Genomic DNA, 20,112 nt, shown 5'->3' with positions numbered 1-20,112 from the left:
ATTTCCATATCAAGACAGGTTTTGAAAATTATCACATGCACTTTAGAGGAACTGGAAAAACAACTTTAGAAATTAAGTAAAAATATTCAGATATTTCTTTTTTAAAAAAGATTTATTCACTTACTATGTATACAGTGCTCTGCCTTGCTATACACCCACAGGCCAAGGGCATTAGATCACATTATAGATGGTGTGAGCCACCGTGGTGTTTGGGAATTGAACTCAGGACCTCTGAAAGAGCAGTCAGTGCTCTTAACCATGATGAGGCATATCTCCAGCCCACAGATATTTCTAAAACCTCATTCTAAGCATTATAAATACCTTAAACATCAGCAATATCTACCTCACTTAGGAAAGTGTTGGCCATCAGTGAGTAAGTTGATCTCTGTATTTTACTATTTGAACTATAGGAAAACTGATAAGAGTTTTACTGAGTGAGTTCCTTGGGAAAGAAACAAACAAGGAGAGAGAAAATCCCTTAAGGAAGAGTCTATGAACAATACTTGATACAGAAAATAAGCACTGAGTAAAAAAGAGATGAATTAAGAAATGAAACAGAGACCTAAGAGGGAAAAGAATAAGGGGTGACCACAGAGATTTCCATGAGCACAAGACTCAACCATTTAGGTTTAGTCTCGTTGAACAGGTTTAAAATATAACTTAATTTATTACTCGGGTATCTAGCCTATCCAAAATCATGGGTATACAAGAAGAGTAATTCTCAGTGAATGCATAGGGACACCTGTAGTTTCCTGAGAACCCTTCACAGAATTTGCAATATCAAAGCTATTTTCAAAGTAGTAATAAGACATTTGACTTTTGCACTATGTGAACGGAATTAGAACAGCTGTTGGTCTACTTGAACAGGTCTGTATCTGAAGACACTGTGTATTCAGATTCCCAGGATGCATAAGGCAGACAGTAGAGAACCCCAGAGACACTGCATCTTTTTCTATGCAGTATGTTTTGAGAAATGTGTCATTACATAATCCCAATGCGGTATGATTACAAGACTGTACAAATCTAGCTGGGACATATTAGTCATCTTATGGGTCAAAAGACAGTAAATATAAAATATGTGCAGCTTCTACAAGTATAAAATGGCATATCAGTTTATAGTAAACCACTGGTAATAGTAATAAAGCAGTAACGTAGTTGTCACTAGGTATCCTACACAATTGTATTTACGACAGTCTGTAGAGCTCACGGTGCTATAGGTCTGCTCATATCAACACTGTACCATAGGCAGGAGTAATGCACTGAGCTACAACAGTAAAACAGCTATGGTGCCGGGCGTGGTGGCACACGCCTTTAATCCCAGCACTAGGGAGGCAGAGGTAGGCAGATCGCTCTGAGTTCGAGGCCAGCCTGGTCTACAAAGTGAGTCCAGGACAGCCAAAACTACACAAAGAAACCTTGTCTCGAAAAACAAAAAACAAACAAATAAAGAAACAAAACAAAAAACAGCTATGGCCTCAGCAGCTGATAAGAATTTTCTAGCCCCATTATGCTCTCACCAGATAACTGTTTTATATAGATTCATAATGCATTTAATAACAATGAAATATCATAATGTGGCACATGATTGTACATAACCTTATAGTAGTTTAATTTGAAAATTAGGCAAAATAAACAAAAATACCTAATAATAAAATAGAATAATTATCACATAAAATAAGATATGAATTATTTATGGATATTTCATGTAATATTTGTAGATCATGGTAACAACTTATGGAAAATGAAACTGTGGATAAAGGAAAACTATAAAATCCAAGGTGGTATATAGGTATCTAATGCTCTTATCACACTAAACGCTTCATTATCAATGCTTATTATAGCATAAAAAAAGTAAAGTTCACTTTAAAATGTCCATAAGGAAGTAATAAAAACTACCATTGTTATTGTGTCTCATTCTCCAGTAAAAGCCAGCTTTGAAGTTCTGGTCTACCTGGCCCAGCCTGCTGAGCAGTGGGATAACAGGCCTGCACTGCCAAGTCTAGCAGGATCTGTTTTCTTCAGAGTGACTAGGAAAAACAACTGGAAAGCAAATTATATGATTTCTGACTCTGTTCTGCACTAACCCACAGAAACTGCCATGGAGGTGGAGGGGCTGGGGGTGGGGGGGTCTCCAGCTATCTACAAGGGCCAGTCTGCTTCCATTATCTGTATGAGGCTGCATTTCTTCCACAGCTGAATTCAGCAGACGGAACAGATTGAAAGCAGATACAGGCACAAGAATCTGGCCAGCTTGCCCGGAAATGGTGACACACACCTTGAATCCCAGGACTTGGGAGGCAGAGGCAGGAAGATCTCTGAGTTCAACCATGGCCTGGTCTACAAACTGGCAGCCAGGTCTACACAGAGAAACCCTGTCTCAACAACCCCCTCACCACACATATACACGGCCCCCCCCCCAAAAAAATGGCCAGCCTACTGTTATCTATGTAACATCTTAACTAAGATTTAGTCACCAGCAGTTTCACATACCTACACACACAATCTTTTCTATTTTGGTCATATCCACCTCACCTGCCTCTTTTTCCTTTGTTACATCAAGGCCTCTCAAGGGCCTGTGACTCACCATGCTGGCTCTCTTAGCATCACACTTGGCTGCCTTTATTTACCTGTTTTATGTGGGTTCTGGAAATGAAACTCAGATCTCTACCCTTTCACTAATTATTTTTAATTCTGAAAAATAAAGCTATTTTCAATTTTTAAAAATATTCTTTGTGTGCATGTTACAGGCTTACTATAATTTATTTCTGTGTGTTTTTTGTTTCTTTGAGATAAGGGCTCACTATAGAGCAATTGTCCTAGAACTCACTATGTAGACCATGCTGGCCTTGAACTCACAGATATCTGCCTGTTTCTAGGTTTATTATTAATTTTAAGCCAACAAAAAGTCCTTAAATTTTTATTTTCACTTAATTGGTAGTACCAACTAGTTTAACTCAAAAAATCCTCTGGACGTCTTAGTTAATTTCCTGAGACTGTAAGGGGGGCCCTAGAGATGAGACAGTCTAGGAAGCATTACACATGGAATTTGAATGTGTGTATTTCCATGCATACTTATTTACTATCATGATTTTTTCTTTAAAATATACTTGTATTGGTACGAAAGAGCCTTGTTTTCTAACCCATTTCCAACCACAAAAGAATGTAAGAGAACCAAAGATGTTAGGTCCCAAGAAAATGTATTTTTGGAATGAAAAACAAAAAGAATATTACCTGTATTCACAGGAGTTTGAAAGGATGGTGGTGGACCCTCACTAACATTTCTTTTGGACTCCAGCATCTGTCGCACGGTGCCTGCATTTCTGTATGAAACAGACACATGTTACATCAATGGCTGTGCCATCTTAGGGAGGACCATGGTGGAGAAAGCGTGGTGACCTTTATCTGAAGCTAGTGCACAAACCACTGCATGTCTGACAGCACATCACAAGAGTCTTTATCTGTATTCTAACAGTATCAGTGTGTTACCACAAGACTAGCTATATGTACAGGCCCATTCTCATTGATGACCAAAGCAGTTCTCAACTAATGACTTGCTCAAAGGAACACGGAGGGTTTGGGGGAGGGGTGGCGCCATATATATTAAATATATATATATATATTTTACATCCTCAATACTGCAAAATTGAAGGGAAAAAGGGGTTTTTTTGTACTTGGTTTTTCCCAATAGGGTTTCTCTGTGTAGCCTTGGCTGTCCTGGACTCACTTTGTAGACCAGGCTGGCTCCAACTCACAGAGATCTGCCTGTCTCAGCTTCCCTGAGTGCTGGGATTACAGGTCTGTGCCACTGCACCAGCTGAGAAAAGAAAGTCTTAACAACAAAAACATAATAAAGTAGCAAAAACCAATACATAATATAAAGAGGAAGTAGAAAAGCAACTATTACTCGAGCCCATGCATATTATACATAGAATATACCATATACTGCAGCATAGGCATTTACAATTGCATGCCAGTATTAATGCTGCTTTCTAATTTAATCAGTAGAGAAACAGGTTGCAGCTCTTACCTGTAGGTCACACTGGTATTGCTACTGACATCGTTGGCAGGCTTTCCTGGTGATATGGGTGGGTTTGGAGGGCTCTAGGAGAGAGGAAAAATACACAGGTAAAAAATAAATTCAATATATAGGAATTTTTTAAAAAGAAAAATAAAGACCTTCAAGTACTTTATCAATATTTTATCTGTTATTTAATTAATATAATAGAAACACTGTAAGATGAGACATCACTTTGTCTTTTTGTACTTTTCTTTTGGAAGTGTTTCTTCATAAACCTCATAATTTCTTTCATTGTCATCTCCAGATGGTAACTTCATCCATCTTCTTTTTCTGATGGTTTTCCCTCTATATTAGTAGACAGCTCTACACACTTCTCTTTAGGAGCTGGCAATTTTCTTGACCGTTTCTCTGTGGTCAGGTGGACATGCTATCCCTGTGTGGAAGGCGAGGGCCTCCATGCAGTGACCGGCAGCCTTGACTGGACAGCAAGCTTGTCAGCACCTTCCCTGTGCTGAGGAGTACACAAGAGCACCGCTGCTCACTGCCATGAAGACGGCTCGGAGCTGGGTGCACACTCACAACTACGAATGTTACTACTGCTTTTCTGACCTTCTCATCAGCTTCACAGAACCTGTGGCTTCTCTGAAATAACATTAAATAACTAATTCACTCCACATTTTAAGAAATACTTAGTCTAAAGGTTCAGCTCCAAGCCTACATACTAATACGTAGAAGAAAGCAAATTTCCCATTCATGATAAAGGAAATGTTAGTCAGCATCTCCTAGTGTCACAGGTAGCTGAATGTGATGGGTTAAGAACTGAACCCAAAGGGTTATATATTTGAATGCTTAGTCACCAGAGAGAGTCACTATTAGGAGGTGTGGCCTTGGAGGAAGTGTGTCACTGGGGGTGAGCTTTGAGGTTTCAGAAGCTCAAGACAAGTTATGTGTGGTGTGTGGTGGTGGTGTGGTGGTGGTAAGTGTGTGTGTGTTGGGGGGGGGGGTTTCCCTTCAAACTACCTGCTGATGTGGATCAAGAACTCTCCGCTACTTCTCAGTACCATGTCTGCATGTGTGCCGCTGTGTTTCACACAGTGACAACGATGGAAACTGAAGTATAAGCCAGCCCCAATTAAATGTGTTCCTTTCCAAGAGTTGCTGTGGTCATGGTGTCTTTTCACAGCAATATCCCACTCTCAGTACCAGTGTTCTTGGTCATTGTTATATTGCTGTGAAGAGACATCATGTTCTTGTTGGCAGAATGTGGGCTTTGGATTAAGAAAGCAGTAATGCTTTAAGGGGACTTAGTGGGCCATACTAATAGGAATATGGAAGACAGTGGTGCTGAGATCAATGCAGATTATGACAACCTGGCTCAAGAGATTTCAGAGGAGAATATTAGTAAGTGGCCTAGATATTGTTCTTGTAATTTTTGGCAAGAATATGGCTGCTTTTTGCCCTTGGCCCCCCCACCCCCCAAAAATATCTGCTTGAGGCTAATTTAAAGAGTTTTGGACTAATGGCACTTGCAGAGGTGATCTTAAAACAGCCTAGTGTTGACTGTGCCACATGGTTATTAGTGGACAGTCTCATGCAGATCTATAGTTAAAAGCAAGAAAAAATACAAAATGGACAGTTCGAGGAGCTAGGAAGTAAGGAGCTAAATCCTATGCTCATAGAGATAAACAGACTATGGAAAAGCTGGATGTCAAATGCAATTTAAAGGGAGTGGTAACCTCAACCATCTAAGCTTCAACTTGTGAAGACAACTTAAAGAAAATGGTGCTCACCAATAATCCCAGCACTAGGGAGGCAGAGGCAGGCAGACCTGAGTTTGAGGCCAGCCTAGTCTACAGATCAAGTCCCAGGACAGCAGTGGAGGAAACCATGGAAAACAGGAAGCAGGTGACAATGTAAGTAAACAAGGGGCCATGTTCCAGTCCCAACAAGCAGCAGAGTTGGCGGCTTCAGCAACCTAGTGCTGGCTCTAGGGTCACGGGTAGAGGAGAGGGGTTGTGGCATCTCCTCTCCTCATGGCTTAGGACAGCTGTGGAGGCCAGGGGTGTGTGTCAGAGGTGTTCTGCTTGTCCCCCTACAAAGGCCATTACTTAAAACTATGAAGGTGAAACCTGGGTTGCCACAGCTATTTGATACCTCCCAAGGGGACTGCAGACCAGGTGTGGAACAAGCACGAGAGAGAAGTGTGTTGCAGGCAACAAAGCTGAAAGGAGTTAGAGATCTGAAGAGTGCTCTGACAGCATACATGATGGCATGCATGAAGATGCAGAACTACAGTTTGCCCTGCTCAACTGCAGATCTTGCTGTAGTACAGTATTTCCTCATTATACTCCTGTTTGGAATGATAATGTATATTCTGTGCCACTGTGTTTTAGAGGTATGTGATCTGCTTTTTGATTTTGCTTTTATAGGAGAAGGTTACAGTTAAAGAGATTGCCTTGAGTCTCTGAAGACACTTTGAACTTTTATTAAACAGTGTTGAGACCATTAAAGACTATAGGGACTTTTGAAGTTATACTGCCTTTTTGTACTGAGATGGGGCTATAAGCCTATGGGGGCCAGGGTATGGTATGTGGTCAGTTGAGTAAGGATGGCTCCCATAGGCGTAAAGATTTAAATGAGTGGTCACCAGTGAGTAGCACTACTATGTGTGGCCTTGCTGGAGAACTGTGTCACTAACAGGGGGCTTTGAGGTTTTAAAATGCCCAAGGCAAGCCCAGTGTCTCTCTCTTCATGCTGATCCAGATGTGGAACTCTTAGCTATTCTCCAGCACCATGTCTGCCTGTGCGTCACCATGCTTCTGACCACAACTATAACAAACAAAACCTCTGAACTGAAAGCCAGCCACAATTAAATGCTTTTCTTTATGAGAGTTGCCATGGTCGTGGTGTTGCTTCTCAGCAACAGAACACTGACTAAGACACTAAACATAGCTAGGTAAGAACAGAAATGCTTACTTCTTGTCTTTTCTTAAGATCATCTTTGGCTGCTCCAAAACGTTTGGTTAATCTGGCTATCTTGGCCTAAAAAACAAACAAGTAAAAATCAAGTGGTAGAACATCCTTTAAAGTATGGTGTGTCAAAGAGAAATGCAAAGATAACAGGCTCTTCAGAGAAAAGCAAAATAAGCAGATGATATAATACTTACTTGGAAAACACAGAAAAATCAAAGGAAACCCACTGTATTCCCCTGAAATAATTGCTAAGTATAAACACTAATAGGTCAGTTTGTCCTTAAGCACAACTGGATTTTTCCACCAGATTATTTTGTAATGTGTAAGGCATTATTTTAAGCTATTTTCAAAATGGTTTCAATCACATTTAACATTCTTACTAAAAACATACATGGTCATAAGAGATCTCTAGACAAAAGTGCCTGGATAGTATGTACTGTATTGACTTATTTGAACATGCACTTTTCTACTAGATCAATAGTTCTCCACCCCCCAATGCTGTGTGACCCTTTTATGCAGCTCCTCATGTAGTAGTGACCCCCAACCATACAATTATTTCACTGCTACTTCATGACAATAATTTTGATACTGTTATGAACTATAATGTAAATACGTGATATGAAGGATAACTGATATGTGACACATACACCACCTGCCCCCAGGGTCATGACCCACAGGTTGAGTTATATATATGGCTTTTTCTACTAAATAAGCTGAATGTGTCCCAGTGCCTTGCTTAAGTCACAAAGGCTGTATGTAATTGATAGTTTGTTCTATCAGAATATCTCTTTTTGTTGTTGTTTGTTTTTTTTTAAAGATTTATTTGTTTATTACATACACAGTGTTCTGCCTGCATGTACACTTGCATACCAGAAGAGGGAACCAGATCTCACGATAGGTGGTTGTGAGCCACCATGTGGCTGCTGGGAATTGAACACAGGACCTCTGGAAGAGCAGATGGTGCTCTTAACCACTGAGCCATCTCCAACTCCCCCCCCCCCCCCCGCCCCAGAATACTTCTTTAGGGTCATTCACAGAAGTAGAATTCTCAGTGTCTGTTGTAATGGATGCTGTCTAATGTTTTTCAGAAAGACTTTTACTGGTTCTGCAGCAGGGCAGATGAGAGCTTATTACCCTTTGAGAGATGAGGAGCATAAATGATAACAACAATAACAACTCCTACTTTCAGGCCTAACCTGTTTGGAATTCAGAGAAAACAAAACAATTCAATGGCACTGGTCCTTCTAAAGTAAGTGAACTGCCAAGTGACAAGCTTACTGGAAGCACCAGAGCATTCCTAACTCCTCTTTCCTCACCAAGGAAGAGACACTAACTGGTCTCCGCTTACTTTTGCTTTCTTCTGTATTCCTTTCTTGTGTTTACCTCTCACAGCAGCTTCGCATTCATTCATAGCATGTTTTTCTTGTCTTTCATAATTTTGCTTCTTCTATTCTGTTTTCTATTTCTTATTAACTGTGGCTTAATCTGTAAATCCTGAGTTTATCACATTTCCTGAGTGTTTGCTCTTGTTAACGTAGAAGAACAGATATTGCTTCTAACTATTTTACCACATTCAAGGATATTGTATAAAATGGCTCAGTGCCTGCCACCAAGCCTGACAACTTGAGTTAATCCCCTAGACCCACATAATAGAGAGAGAGCCTACCTGTAAGCTGTCCTCTCAATCCACATGTGCACTATGGCATATTTGCGCACACGCAGGCACACCCATATACACTCTAAATTAGTAAACATGATAAAATTTAAACATCTTTTTTGTTGGTTTTTCAAGACAGGGTTTCTCTGTATAGCCTTGGCTGTCCTGGACTGGCTTTGTAGACCAGGCTGGCCTCGAACTCACAGTAATACACCTGCCTCTGCGTCCTAAATGCCTGGATTAAAGGCGTGCGCCACCACACCCAACACACATTTTTTTTTAAATAGCAACTGATACTGTGGAATGCATTCTCTCCTCTGAGTGGTAGAAAAGACTGTCAACTTAAGAGAAAGCAGCCAGCTTAGAAAACACTGAAGTGAAGTGTCTGGTTTCTTTGAAGACTTAGTTGTGTCATGTGAATATGTGTTTTGTTTTAGTCCCAAGTGTGGGATATGGGAATGTTTTTCCACTACTGAAAACAGACACATGATCTTCGTTAGCTGAAAACAAGAGTTGTGAGGGTGCGTGATGTTTTACTAGAAACTGTCTTGTGTGAGGGGCATCGTTTTTGCCAGCTGAAAACATCCTGTGTGGACTCTGTAAAGGGATAAACAGAAGCCCACAGACAGTGAGACAATGCTTTTGTATCGCTGCACCTTGCAATGTCTCGTGTCACTTCACTAGTCTTTGATTTTCTACACTTCACTTTGTAGAGAGAAACACTCCAGAAAACTTCTCATGGCACTCCAGCTGAGTCTTGCTGCTGCTGTTCTTTGCTTATCTGCTAGTATCCTGACAATGAAGACTGGAATTGCCCAAGGAACTACGTCTAAAGAGGCCCACAATCCCCTTTCCGACTAAGTGGGTTGGAAGGGAGGTAGATAAAGTAGGTTTTGGACAATCTAAGCCTATACAACACCATATAAAACCAGAAGGATTAATCAACAGATACGCACATTAAAATGTAGAAACAAAGAAATGTGAGATTCTCCAAAAGTTAATGACACTTTAATAACTGAATCCAACAATAACAGAATTATTGAAATGCCAAGCAAAGGAATTAAAAAATCTAATTTTAAGAAAAACAAATCACCTCAATGAGAAAAAATTCAAGTTAAATGAAGTACAGCAAATTTAGATAACAAATCCAAATTAAGCAGATTCTAAAGAATAAAATATAATAGAAATATTAGTAATTAATAGAAATGAAAATGCCAATAAAATGTATTTTTTAAAAATTCAGTAGGATGTATCACCCAAAGACTCTTTCAATGAAAAGGAAGAATATCAGAAATTGAAAACAAGATAAAGGAGTTTTTATATATTCATAAAACAATAAAGGAAAATAATAAGAATAGTGAACCATAACCATAAGCTTCACGAACTCTGATCAAGAGACCAAACTTAATCCCTAAAGTAGAAGGAGCTGAGATGCAAGCTAAAAGCACAGAAAATCTATTCAATAACATTACAGCAGAAAACTTCCTTGATTTAGAAAAAGATATAGAACTTCACATATAGGAGGTATTTAGAACCCCAATCAGACACGACAAGAAGAAATTCTTTGTGTCATATCATAGTTAAAATAAATTATCAAGAGTGCTCAACAAAGAATGCTGATAATTATAAAAGTAAAAGGCCATCTTATGAAAGAAAATGCGTTACAATTTTATTACATCATAAAATCTAAAAGCCAAGAAATCATGGAATGATAGTTCAGGTTAATCACCACCAACCAGGTTACTATGTTTAGAAAAGTTATCCTCTAAATTCTAATGGAAGGAGGGAAAAAAACAAAAACAACAACAACAAAAACAGACATTCTAATCTGAACAAACTAATTCAAACCATGACCAATTAGTGAAAATTAAAGAATCCAGCCAGGTATGGTGGGGCACACCTTTAACCCCAGGACTCGGGAGATGGAGGCCGGCGGATCTCTGTGAGTGTAAAGCCAGCCTGGTCTACAAAGACAGAGAAACTCTGTCTTGGAAAAAGAAAAGAAGAAGAAAAGAAGAAGAAGAAAGAAGAAGAAGAAGAAGAAGAAGAAGAAGAAGAGAAGAAGAAGAAGAAGAAGAAGAAGAAGAAGAAGAAGAAGAAGAAGAAGAAGAAAGAAGAAAGAAGAAGAACAGAGAATCCTACATACACAAATAAGAAAGTCACAGTCACAAAAGCTTAGAACAGAAGGAATTCCATGAGCATATATAAACAAACAGAACTAGGTCATAATAAAACAAGTTTAACATAGTGAACCAGAAAACTTCTAAGATGAGTAATGGAGAAGAAAAAAGTGCTCAAACCAACTGAGAGAAAGGACCATGAAAGAAGACCAAATTCCAGGAATGAGCATATAATTCTCTGTTATAAATGTAAATCATCTTTACTTTCCAATTCAAAGATACAGTGTAGACAGGCTGAACAGATTAAAATAAAATAAAAAAAAAAATCTAACTGATTACTGCCTGCAAGAAACACATCACATCAACAAAGATAGTTAATATCAAAGAATGGAAAGTGGTATTTCAAGCAAATGATAACTGAAAGGAAGCAAGAATAGCCACATAGATATTTGATAAAGTAGAATCTAAGCCAAAGTAAGAATAAAGAAATTCATTCTAATCCTATTAAAAGGACTAATCATTATACATCCATTTTCATTCTCTTTGCAGAATTATTTTATGTTTCTTTTGCCCAAGGAGGACAGTAAAAGGTATTGAATCCCCTGGAATTGGAAGTGCAGACAGTTGTGACTATGTGAGTGCTGAGAACTGAACTTGGGTCTTCTCCAAGAGCAGTCAATGATCTTAGCCACTGAATTATCTCTTCAACAATATCATGAAAGCATAATATCCACAGAGAAAGTAAACCCATACAAAAATAATCCCTGTACCTCCATCCTCTAACAAAACTAAACCTAAGAGAAAACTTATCTGCTGGCCCCTTCATCTTGGGTTTCTATTTCCCAACTGTGAAGTCATGGATTTCATTTGGTAAAGCATCTAGCTACCTATGTATGGTTCTGTTTTTACAGCAGCCTCAGCAAAAACTATTAACAGATGCCATCTACTTCCTATATAGAATGTAAATGTATTTTGTAACCAACTTCAAATACATAAAAATGATAGCACATCATGAGAAAATAAGTGCTAAAATGAGACATGGGCATAAAGTTCCTGTGACTACAGACCTGTAGCTCAGTAAGAACTGCTTTATGTCTTTTGTTGCATTCTATCTTCTCCACTCGTGTTTTCAATTCTGCCAAAGTCTTATCAAACACAGCACACTGCAAAGCACACAATTTTTCTTCCAGCAACCATTGTATGACCTAAAAAATAAAAATAAAAAAATTCCTTGTTACAAAATGGTAATTAAGCAAACAAAACCAATAAATATTAAGAACTAATAACAACATAACTGTATTTAATAAATAAACATGGTCAACTAATTTAAAAAATAAAATCCAAAACTCAATGCTACCCACTATGATTCTCTACCAACTCAAGATGGATGTAAACGCTAAGATGGAAATGGATGCATTTCCAGAAAGAATTCTGAAAATAATTTGAAACTTCAGTATTGTCTCATCATTCTCCTTATGATGAAGCCATTTAAACAAAATGTGCTAAGAAGAACAGCTTCAAAGTTTTTCTAATCTACTACAGGTTGCCAATTTTGTGAGATACACTTAAAATGTTACTGCAGTATCAGAACTGATGATAAATATTTATAAATGCTTATTCAAAGTTCCACTATTACTTCATCTGGACCATAATGAGCAGGACCCTGGCATATCTGTACTCCACACCTGCGAAATCTGTTCTACAGAGGGAAATCCTCATCACACAGGAGTTGGCGATCCCTTCACACTTTCATCTTTACAATTCTAACAGTACTATGTGCATTATTACCTCAATATGCACAAGAAAAAGAAACTAGGCAGTAATAGCATTTAGTACCTCTTAGTTTTGTTTTGTTTTTTCTTTTTAAAGAAAGTATAAATATTTGCTCTATTTGTACTTGTAACTCAGTGGAAGAATTTCGGTGTATTAATTCATGACTAAGTAGGAACGGCCCTGAAAAACAGAACCAGATTTGGTGACTCACACCTGTCATCATATCACCTCAAGTTGACAATGAAGGACACCTGCAAGACTAGGGTCAACCTGGCCTATATACTAAACTAATGTCTCCTCGGGGAGAGAGAAGGAGACTCGGAGATAGAGACAGAAACACTGAGAGAAAGACAGAAAGAGAGAGAGAGGGTGACAGAGAGAAAGACACCATGCCTGGCTTTCAGGTCCTCATGCTTACACAGTATTTACTCTCTGAGACATCTCCCATCTCTCACACTTTGAAATATATACCTATAAAACACTAGGTAGTTTCAAAATATATTGTATGCTAGCATAACATATACAAGGAAGTTTCAACAACAAAAAAAAGCAAAACACTTTACTCCAAACATTCCCTTTTTCTACTTCATCTTGTCTCTATCATGCTTTAAGTTAAATGTACTAATTTAATATTATAGAGACTAAAGCTACTATAAAGATTTAAATATCAATAAAGTTTGTTTCTTCGGCATTGTAAAATAATGTTCAACATAGGAAAACAAGAGCTCAAAAACTATTTAGTCTTACTCTAACAACAAACAGAGAAATGTCATCATATCACCCTTCTAATTTAATAGCCACCACATTTTAAAATGAAAATACTGTGGCCAAATAGAGTCAGAGGAATAAAAAATATCACAGATTTCATTGTCTGCCATTGTCTTTGTTCTTACTATATATGTCAAGTAAACACAGAATAACAGGATCATGCTAAAAATCTCCAAGCACACAAGGACTCTAACACAGTAAAATGTAATATGGACACCTTCTGAAGCTTCTGGTTAACGTCTCCTTTAGCTGTGATTTTTACTTGAAACTCGGCCTCATACTCTTCCTCCATATACCGCCGGCGTTTGGACTGCACGTTGTCCATGTCCTCTGATTTAGACCGTTTTCGTCTGGAAACCTCATCTGAGAAAAACAAGAAACCAACTCTTACTGCTCAGTCTGCTGGCTTAAATACAGGTGTCCACACACACAGTCTCAGCAGATGCAGTTCTCTCAGTCAGTCATCTTGTGACTGTTCTTGAGATCAGAAGAGCTCAGCACACAAGGCTCAGCTTTAACGCTGAGATGACTATCAGCATGCCAAACAGAACTTCCTAATTGCTTAGAGACGCAAACTGCAACATAGAGCATCCTCTCCTTAAAACTGGCGCACTAAAAGAGACAACTATGGCTTTGTCATGGAGATAATAGGGACTCTGCTGAATTCCCTAGCACATGTGAACACTTTAACAACATACAGTAGCCATTGTTATGCCACAGATTTCTGTTACCTATGCATATTCTGAACTATTTAAAGCAGGTGCCTGGCACTCATACTGACTGAGCCACTCCCTCATCAGTCGAGCCTTGCAGCTGCAACAGACTCTAATAGATACACTTAACACACCCTAATGCATAGTAACATTAATGTCACGAAAGTACACTTGGCAATGACTAGACATTCAAAGATTTGAAAAATATTTTAAATGTCAATATTCATAAAATCATTAGAAAAATTTAACTCGCTTTTCAGCATTTCAAAATTAAAGCACTAATATTCCACACCTTTTATGGCCATACTAACATCTCTCCATAGATGAAACCAATTTCCTTTGATCTGTAAAATAATGTTCAAGATGAAAGGTAGAGAGTAGCTCAAAAACTATTCAGTTTTATTATAATAGTAAATAAAGAAATATATCTATATCTATCTATACATTTATTTAATATAATTCTATTTAACAACTTTTTAATATAGATACAGTAAACCAAAATCAAACCCTGGCTTCTAGCATTTTCTAAGTCTGTGCTATCAGTTCTAGCATTCCTTCCCTATGAGTCTGCCGTGGACAGAAATATATTAAATTCACTTATAACACTTATAACTCCTGTCCTAAGCTTAAAAACATCTTAAGACACTTGGTGCTTTAAAGTGTCTGTCTAAATCCTCTCTGTGGAACAATTAACAAACAAATACAAGAAACACATTAAAACATATGAAATAATACATTGAAAGATCCCTGAGCTGCTCATCAACAAGATCAGTGAATTGTGGCTTAAATTAAAAAATGCTGCAACCATCCTGGAGGGAAATGGCAGGCCACAGCCTCAGGCACACTGAGGCAGGTGGGCACATGCATACTTCTCACGGGTGGCTGCTCCTCATCTGCCACTGGCTCCTCTTCCTCAGCTTTGCTGTCCTTCTCACTCCTTTCTGCTGTTAGGAGAAATGTGGAGAAAAGAGTCTTATTTTTTTGAAAATTAGGAACACCTCATTAATTCGCATTTTTTTCACCATTTTGCTACCAAACATTTTACAAAATTAGTCACAACATGGGAAATTTGAAGACTATGGGAGCACAGACCGACAGGTCAAAGACCACATGGACATCCAAACTGTGTTTGTTCCTTATATGCTGAAGATGAAAAATAAATTTTTTTTTAGTCACCAGTAACAACTATTATAAAGCATTCAGATTTTTATTTTCAATTAAAACTAAACCAGAGCCAGCAAGGTGGCTCAAAGGGTAAATGACACTTGCTAGCAGGCCTGACAACCAATTTGCAGCTCCTAGCTCCTACATGGTAGGAGAGAACTGCCTCAAGTTACCCTGGCCTCCATACATGGTGATCACCTTGCAATAAGAAATGCAATAAAACTAAAGCAATAGTTAAGGCAATTATCAAACTAATAATGATAAACTTAACACACTGATAAATTCTAAACAATTCAAATTATATCCTATGCTGAATCTGTTTTCCTAGATTCATGGCACTTAAAGACAGAACATGCATGGAGTTTTAGAACATATTACAAGGACTAGTATGTATGCTAGAGTTTTACCTTGTGACAGAACTGATAAGAAAATATGTTAACAGGTCTTACTTCCTAGTAAGAAGTAGGGTCTGTATTTCTTTTAACTTTGTGCTCAGTCTCTAGAGATTGCATAAACCATCTTTTGGGAACATCTCGTGAGAGAGACAGAAAGAGAGACAGAGAGAGAGACGAGGGGTGGGGGCAGGCACACAGACAGAGACAGATTGTCAACTTTAGACAGTAAGATCACTAAAGATGGGTAACCAAATCTTATAGTTCTGGTCACCCCAAAAGCTTTGAGAAAGGGATCAAATAAAGCATTTAATATCTTCCTGATCTGATAGATAGTACCTTTAATAAATTACTTGTTTTGTTTTTTGTTTCAAGACAGGGTTTCTCTGTGTTAGCCTTGGCTGTCCTGGACTCGTTTTGTAGACCAGGCTGGCCTCGAACTCACAGTAATCTGTCTGTCTCTGCCTCCCAAGGCTTGAGCCACCACGCCTGGCAAGTTACTTTTTTTTAAATGGCCACAAGAGTACAGTCTGACACAAAACTACTTACTGTTGTCCTGTGCAGAAATAACAACAACTGTATGTAATATGTAAAACAGGCTTGCCTCTGTCCCAGCTAAACTGTATAAAGTCAGATGGGTCACAGCCTGCCAACCTCTTGTTTAGATTGAGTCCATAAATACATTTAAAGCCAAACAACGGCCTATAAGTTACTTGAAAACAATATATGCATTAGAAAAAATAAAGGAAGTAACAGGCAATTCATAGATAAGCAAATACAAAGGGCCAATAAACATAGAGACTGTCAGTCTTACAAACTACATCAGGAGAGAATGTAGCCCGCAGAAAATCTAACTTCTCCATACATTTTCAAAGTTGTACACCAATTGAATGGTGCAAATACTATCTTTCATGTAAGTGGTTCTCAACCTGTGGCTCATGAAACAACCCTTTCACAGGGATAGATCTACATTTGCAAATAACATACTTGCATTACAATTAATAACACTAGCAAAATTACAGGTATGGAGTAACAACAAAGATAATTTTATGATTGGAGGTCACCACAACATAAGGAACTGCATTAACAAGAAAGGATTGTGACGTTTGGGAACAGCCAGAATGATAGAACTCCAAATTCAAGTAAGCTGAGGACTTAACAGGAGGAGAAACAGGTCCTAGCTTTGTAAATATAGTTGGAGGATCTGCTCTGAAATTAAGAAGAGATGGACCAGCAGCTAAAGAATGCACGGGAAACACGTAAGACAAACATAGCTGCACTAATGTCTAAACTTCCCCAGAAAGACTCCTTAGACTATGATTTTAATCATTAGAAAGTATCAGTTAGTTAGCAATCCGCAACAGCTGGTCTCCAGATGTACTAGAACATATTAGTTCTATTTTTGTAAAAGTAGGATTTTTTCCTACTTGTTTTACTAATGGTTTGAGATAGGGTCTCATGTAGTGTAGGCTAGCCTCAAACTCTTTATGTAGCCAAAGTTGACGTTGAACTCTGAGGTCCTCCCTCTGCAAGGTCCTCCCTCTGCTAGGTCCTCCCTCTTCTCTCCTTGTGCCACCAGACCTAGCTGCCTTTCTATAAAATCAGACTCAAGGAATACTAATATTGACATTACTGAGCATGTTCTATTAAACAGTTCAATAAAGCAAATAAAAACCATTAATCAGCTAACCTGGAGAGTTCATCTTATTCTGTGATATAACTTCAGGCTCATCTTTTTCACATGAAATATCCTCTTCATCAGAGAGGACTAAAAAGGCTTCTTTCGGCAAATTCTCACTACTTTCTTGTTTCGACGGCGAGCCAAAAGAACCCTCCATCTTATCTTCCAAATCTTGACTTGTTTCAACCGGAAGGAGAGAAGTTTTTGAAAAGCAAGTGAGTTCATCTTCAGTGGGTGCAAGTTTTTCTAAAATAGGAATGATCTCATCTGTCTCCATCGAATCCGTGCTGCCTAAGGCAGCCTCCTCCTTGCTGTCTTCCGTGGCACTTTCCCCGACAGCTTCTCCAGCCTCTGTAGGACTGTCGTGCTCATCCTTGTCGCTGTGGTCAACTTCCATACTGCTGGAGATGGCGTCTTCTCCAGGAACAGGCTCAGCAGCAGGCTCTTCCTCTATCTGCTGCACATTTTCTGGAGGTAGATCAGAACAAATCATTGCACTATGTGTTTCTAGAGTTTCTTCCTTCTCATCAACACTACTGTTAGTTTTATTCTCCTTATCAAATGAGGCTTTATTTTGAATTTGGTCTAAGTTTTCACCGTCTTCATTTTTTTCTGAGCAATCATCATTGTTAGTGCTACTCTGCTCTGTCTTGTCAGTGTCAGGACCTGGTTCACAAACTGGAACTGCACTTGGTTTAAAAGTGTCAGTGGCTGATTCAGCAGTCAGCTCACCAGAAGCCAGCTGGCTACAGGCAGGACCACCAAAGGGTTCATCACTAGAAGGCTGATCATCAGAAGGCGAAACATCACAAGTGGCGCAGTTATCAGCAGCTGCATCCCCAGAGGCCAGTTCACAAGATGCCAGTGCACCCACAGCTGCTCCATCTGTAGCTGCTCCATCTGTAGCTGCTCCATCTGCAGCTGCTTCATCTAAAGCTGGTTCATCCGCAGCTGGTTCACTTACAGCTGGTGCACCTGAAGCTGGGTCTTCAGACACAGGTTCACCAGAGGTGGAATCATCAGAGGCAGGCTCTTCAGAAGCAGTATCTCCAGAGGTGGGGTCATTACAGGTGGGATCACTACAGCTGGGATCACGCGAGGAGGAGGCCGTGGGGGAGGGGTCACTGGAGGGGAGCTCCTCACAGGCAGAATCATCAGCAGCTGGTACTCCAGGAGCCAGATCACCAGAGGCTGGGGTACCTGAGGCTGGGGTACTAGAAGCTAGGGTACCAGAAGCTGGGGTACCAGACGCTGGGGTACCTGAAGCTAGGGTACCAGAAGCTGGGGTACCAGACGCTGGGGTGCTAGAAGCTGGTTCAGTGGTTAGTTTAGAAGCAAGCTCAGAAGTGACACTAGGAGACAAAGATTCACTATCTGAATCCTCCTCTTGCTTGACTTTTACACTAGCATTGGGGATACAAGGTGTTTCTTTCCATTCCGGTTTACTTTCTTCAGACTCCAAACAAATCCCTTCAACACCATTCACTTCTTCTCTATCTTGACTATAGTCTGTATTTTCCAAAGGTGAAGTGGGATCCAACTCTCCATTTTCATGGCTCCCATTTAAAAGCTTCCCGTCGGTTTTCAGCAGCTCCTCTTTGACTTTGTACACAGCGTCAAGCTGCTGGCGGTCACTTACTCTCATTGTTTTTCGAGCCTTGAAGACTTTTTTCTGAGGTTCTTCTATACTATCCATCTTGAATCTTTAAAATAAAAAGAAAAGAATTTTAATAACTAAGACAAAAGTCATTTAATTACAGGTTTACTGAAAATTAAAGTGAACCATTTAGATCATATAAATTTAAAACAATGGCAAATAAAAAATTAAATCCTTACAAGTCTTTGTTTTCATATTTGCTAGAGTTACATAATATAAAGGTGCAGACAGAACAGTGCATACCAGAACATCAGCTGTTAGGCGAATCAACAGGGAAAGAAGCTAGCTAGCCTTTATTCTCAACACAGGAGTTAAAACTCCAGAGAAGCAGCACTCAGGGAGGCAGAGGCAGATGGATTGCTGTGAGTTTGCGGCCAGCCTGGTCTATAAAGTTACTCCACTCCAGCCAAGGCCAAACAGTAAAACCCTGTCCCCAACACCAAACAAAACAACAGAGAAGCTTCAGGAGCATGACGATGCAATGAAGCAAGCAGGTGGGGTGCTGGGGACCCAGCCTGAGCCATGTCAGGAGCAGCAAGAGCGCTTAACCGCTGAGCCATTGGTCCAGCTTGGTTTATAGGTTTGGAAAAAGTAAAAATGACTGCTAAAGAGTACATAATTCTTCTATAAAACCATAAATATGTTTTACCACTCACTGTGGTGATAGCTACACAACTGTGAATCTACTGAAAACTCATTATCATTGTACGGTTTTATGAATGAATCATATGTTGTTATTCCTCAGTAAGTGTCAAAGAGTGAAAATACGTGTACTGAAATGTGTTCTCCTTCTTAGTCAATTTTGCTCGAGTCCTATCAAATCTATCTGTTTCCCAAAGAATGAACTTTTCTCAGTTTATGCCTCTGTTTTTGCATCTGTTTTGTAGTTTTGCTGGTTTCTCCTCAAATATCTTATCTTTGACTTTTTGAATAGGTTTAATTTGCATCAGATAAGCTACTTTTTAGGTGGCAGTGATAAAATACTATGACCAAGTCAACTTGGGGAGAAAGGATTTGCTCTGAAACACAGTCCAAGAATCCAGTCCATATGAGGTCAGGGTAGCAAGGAGTTGATGTGCCTGGACACACTGCATCCGCAATCAGAAAGCAAAGATGAATTCTGGTGCACACTTTACTTTCTCCTATTTATTCAGACTAGGACCCAGCCCAGGGAATGGAGCCACTTACACTACAAT

General features: G+C 39.2%; 1 protein-coding gene across 5 annotated transcripts in view; it reads right to left on the bottom strand.

Moving 5' to 3' along the window:
* Positions 1–20,112, bottom strand: part of Atf7ip (activating transcription factor 7 interacting protein) — an 85,367-nt gene that overhangs the window by 23,057 nt on the left and 42,198 nt on the right. For 3 of the 5 annotated variants that reach the window (XM_051155490.1, XM_051155489.1, XM_051155488.1), the window contains exons 2-8: positions 17,269–18,962; positions 14,892–14,966; positions 13,527–13,672; positions 11,836–11,973; positions 6,995–7,060; positions 4,028–4,101; positions 3,232–3,320 (exon numbers count right to left, since the gene is read on the bottom strand). In XM_051155490.1, the coding sequence (XP_051011447.1) occupies positions 3,232–3,320; positions 4,028–4,101; positions 6,995–7,060; positions 11,836–11,973; positions 13,527–13,672; positions 14,892–14,966; positions 17,269–18,955 (2,275 nt within the window). In that variant the 5' untranslated portion in view covers positions 18,956–18,962. The remainder of the gene's footprint in view (positions 1–3,231; positions 3,321–4,027; positions 4,102–6,994; positions 7,061–11,835; positions 11,974–13,526; positions 13,673–14,891; positions 14,967–17,268; positions 18,963–20,112) is intronic. The other 2 variants (XM_051155492.1, XM_051155491.1) reach the window with 2 other exon arrangements.

This window comes from Acomys russatus, chromosome 13, assembly GCF_903995435.1.
Source record: "Acomys russatus chromosome 13, mAcoRus1.1, whole genome shotgun sequence".
Classification (NCBI taxonomy): domain Eukaryota; kingdom Metazoa; phylum Chordata; class Mammalia; order Rodentia; family Muridae; genus Acomys; species Acomys russatus.
This window is presented reverse-complemented; position numbering and strand designations above follow the sequence as displayed.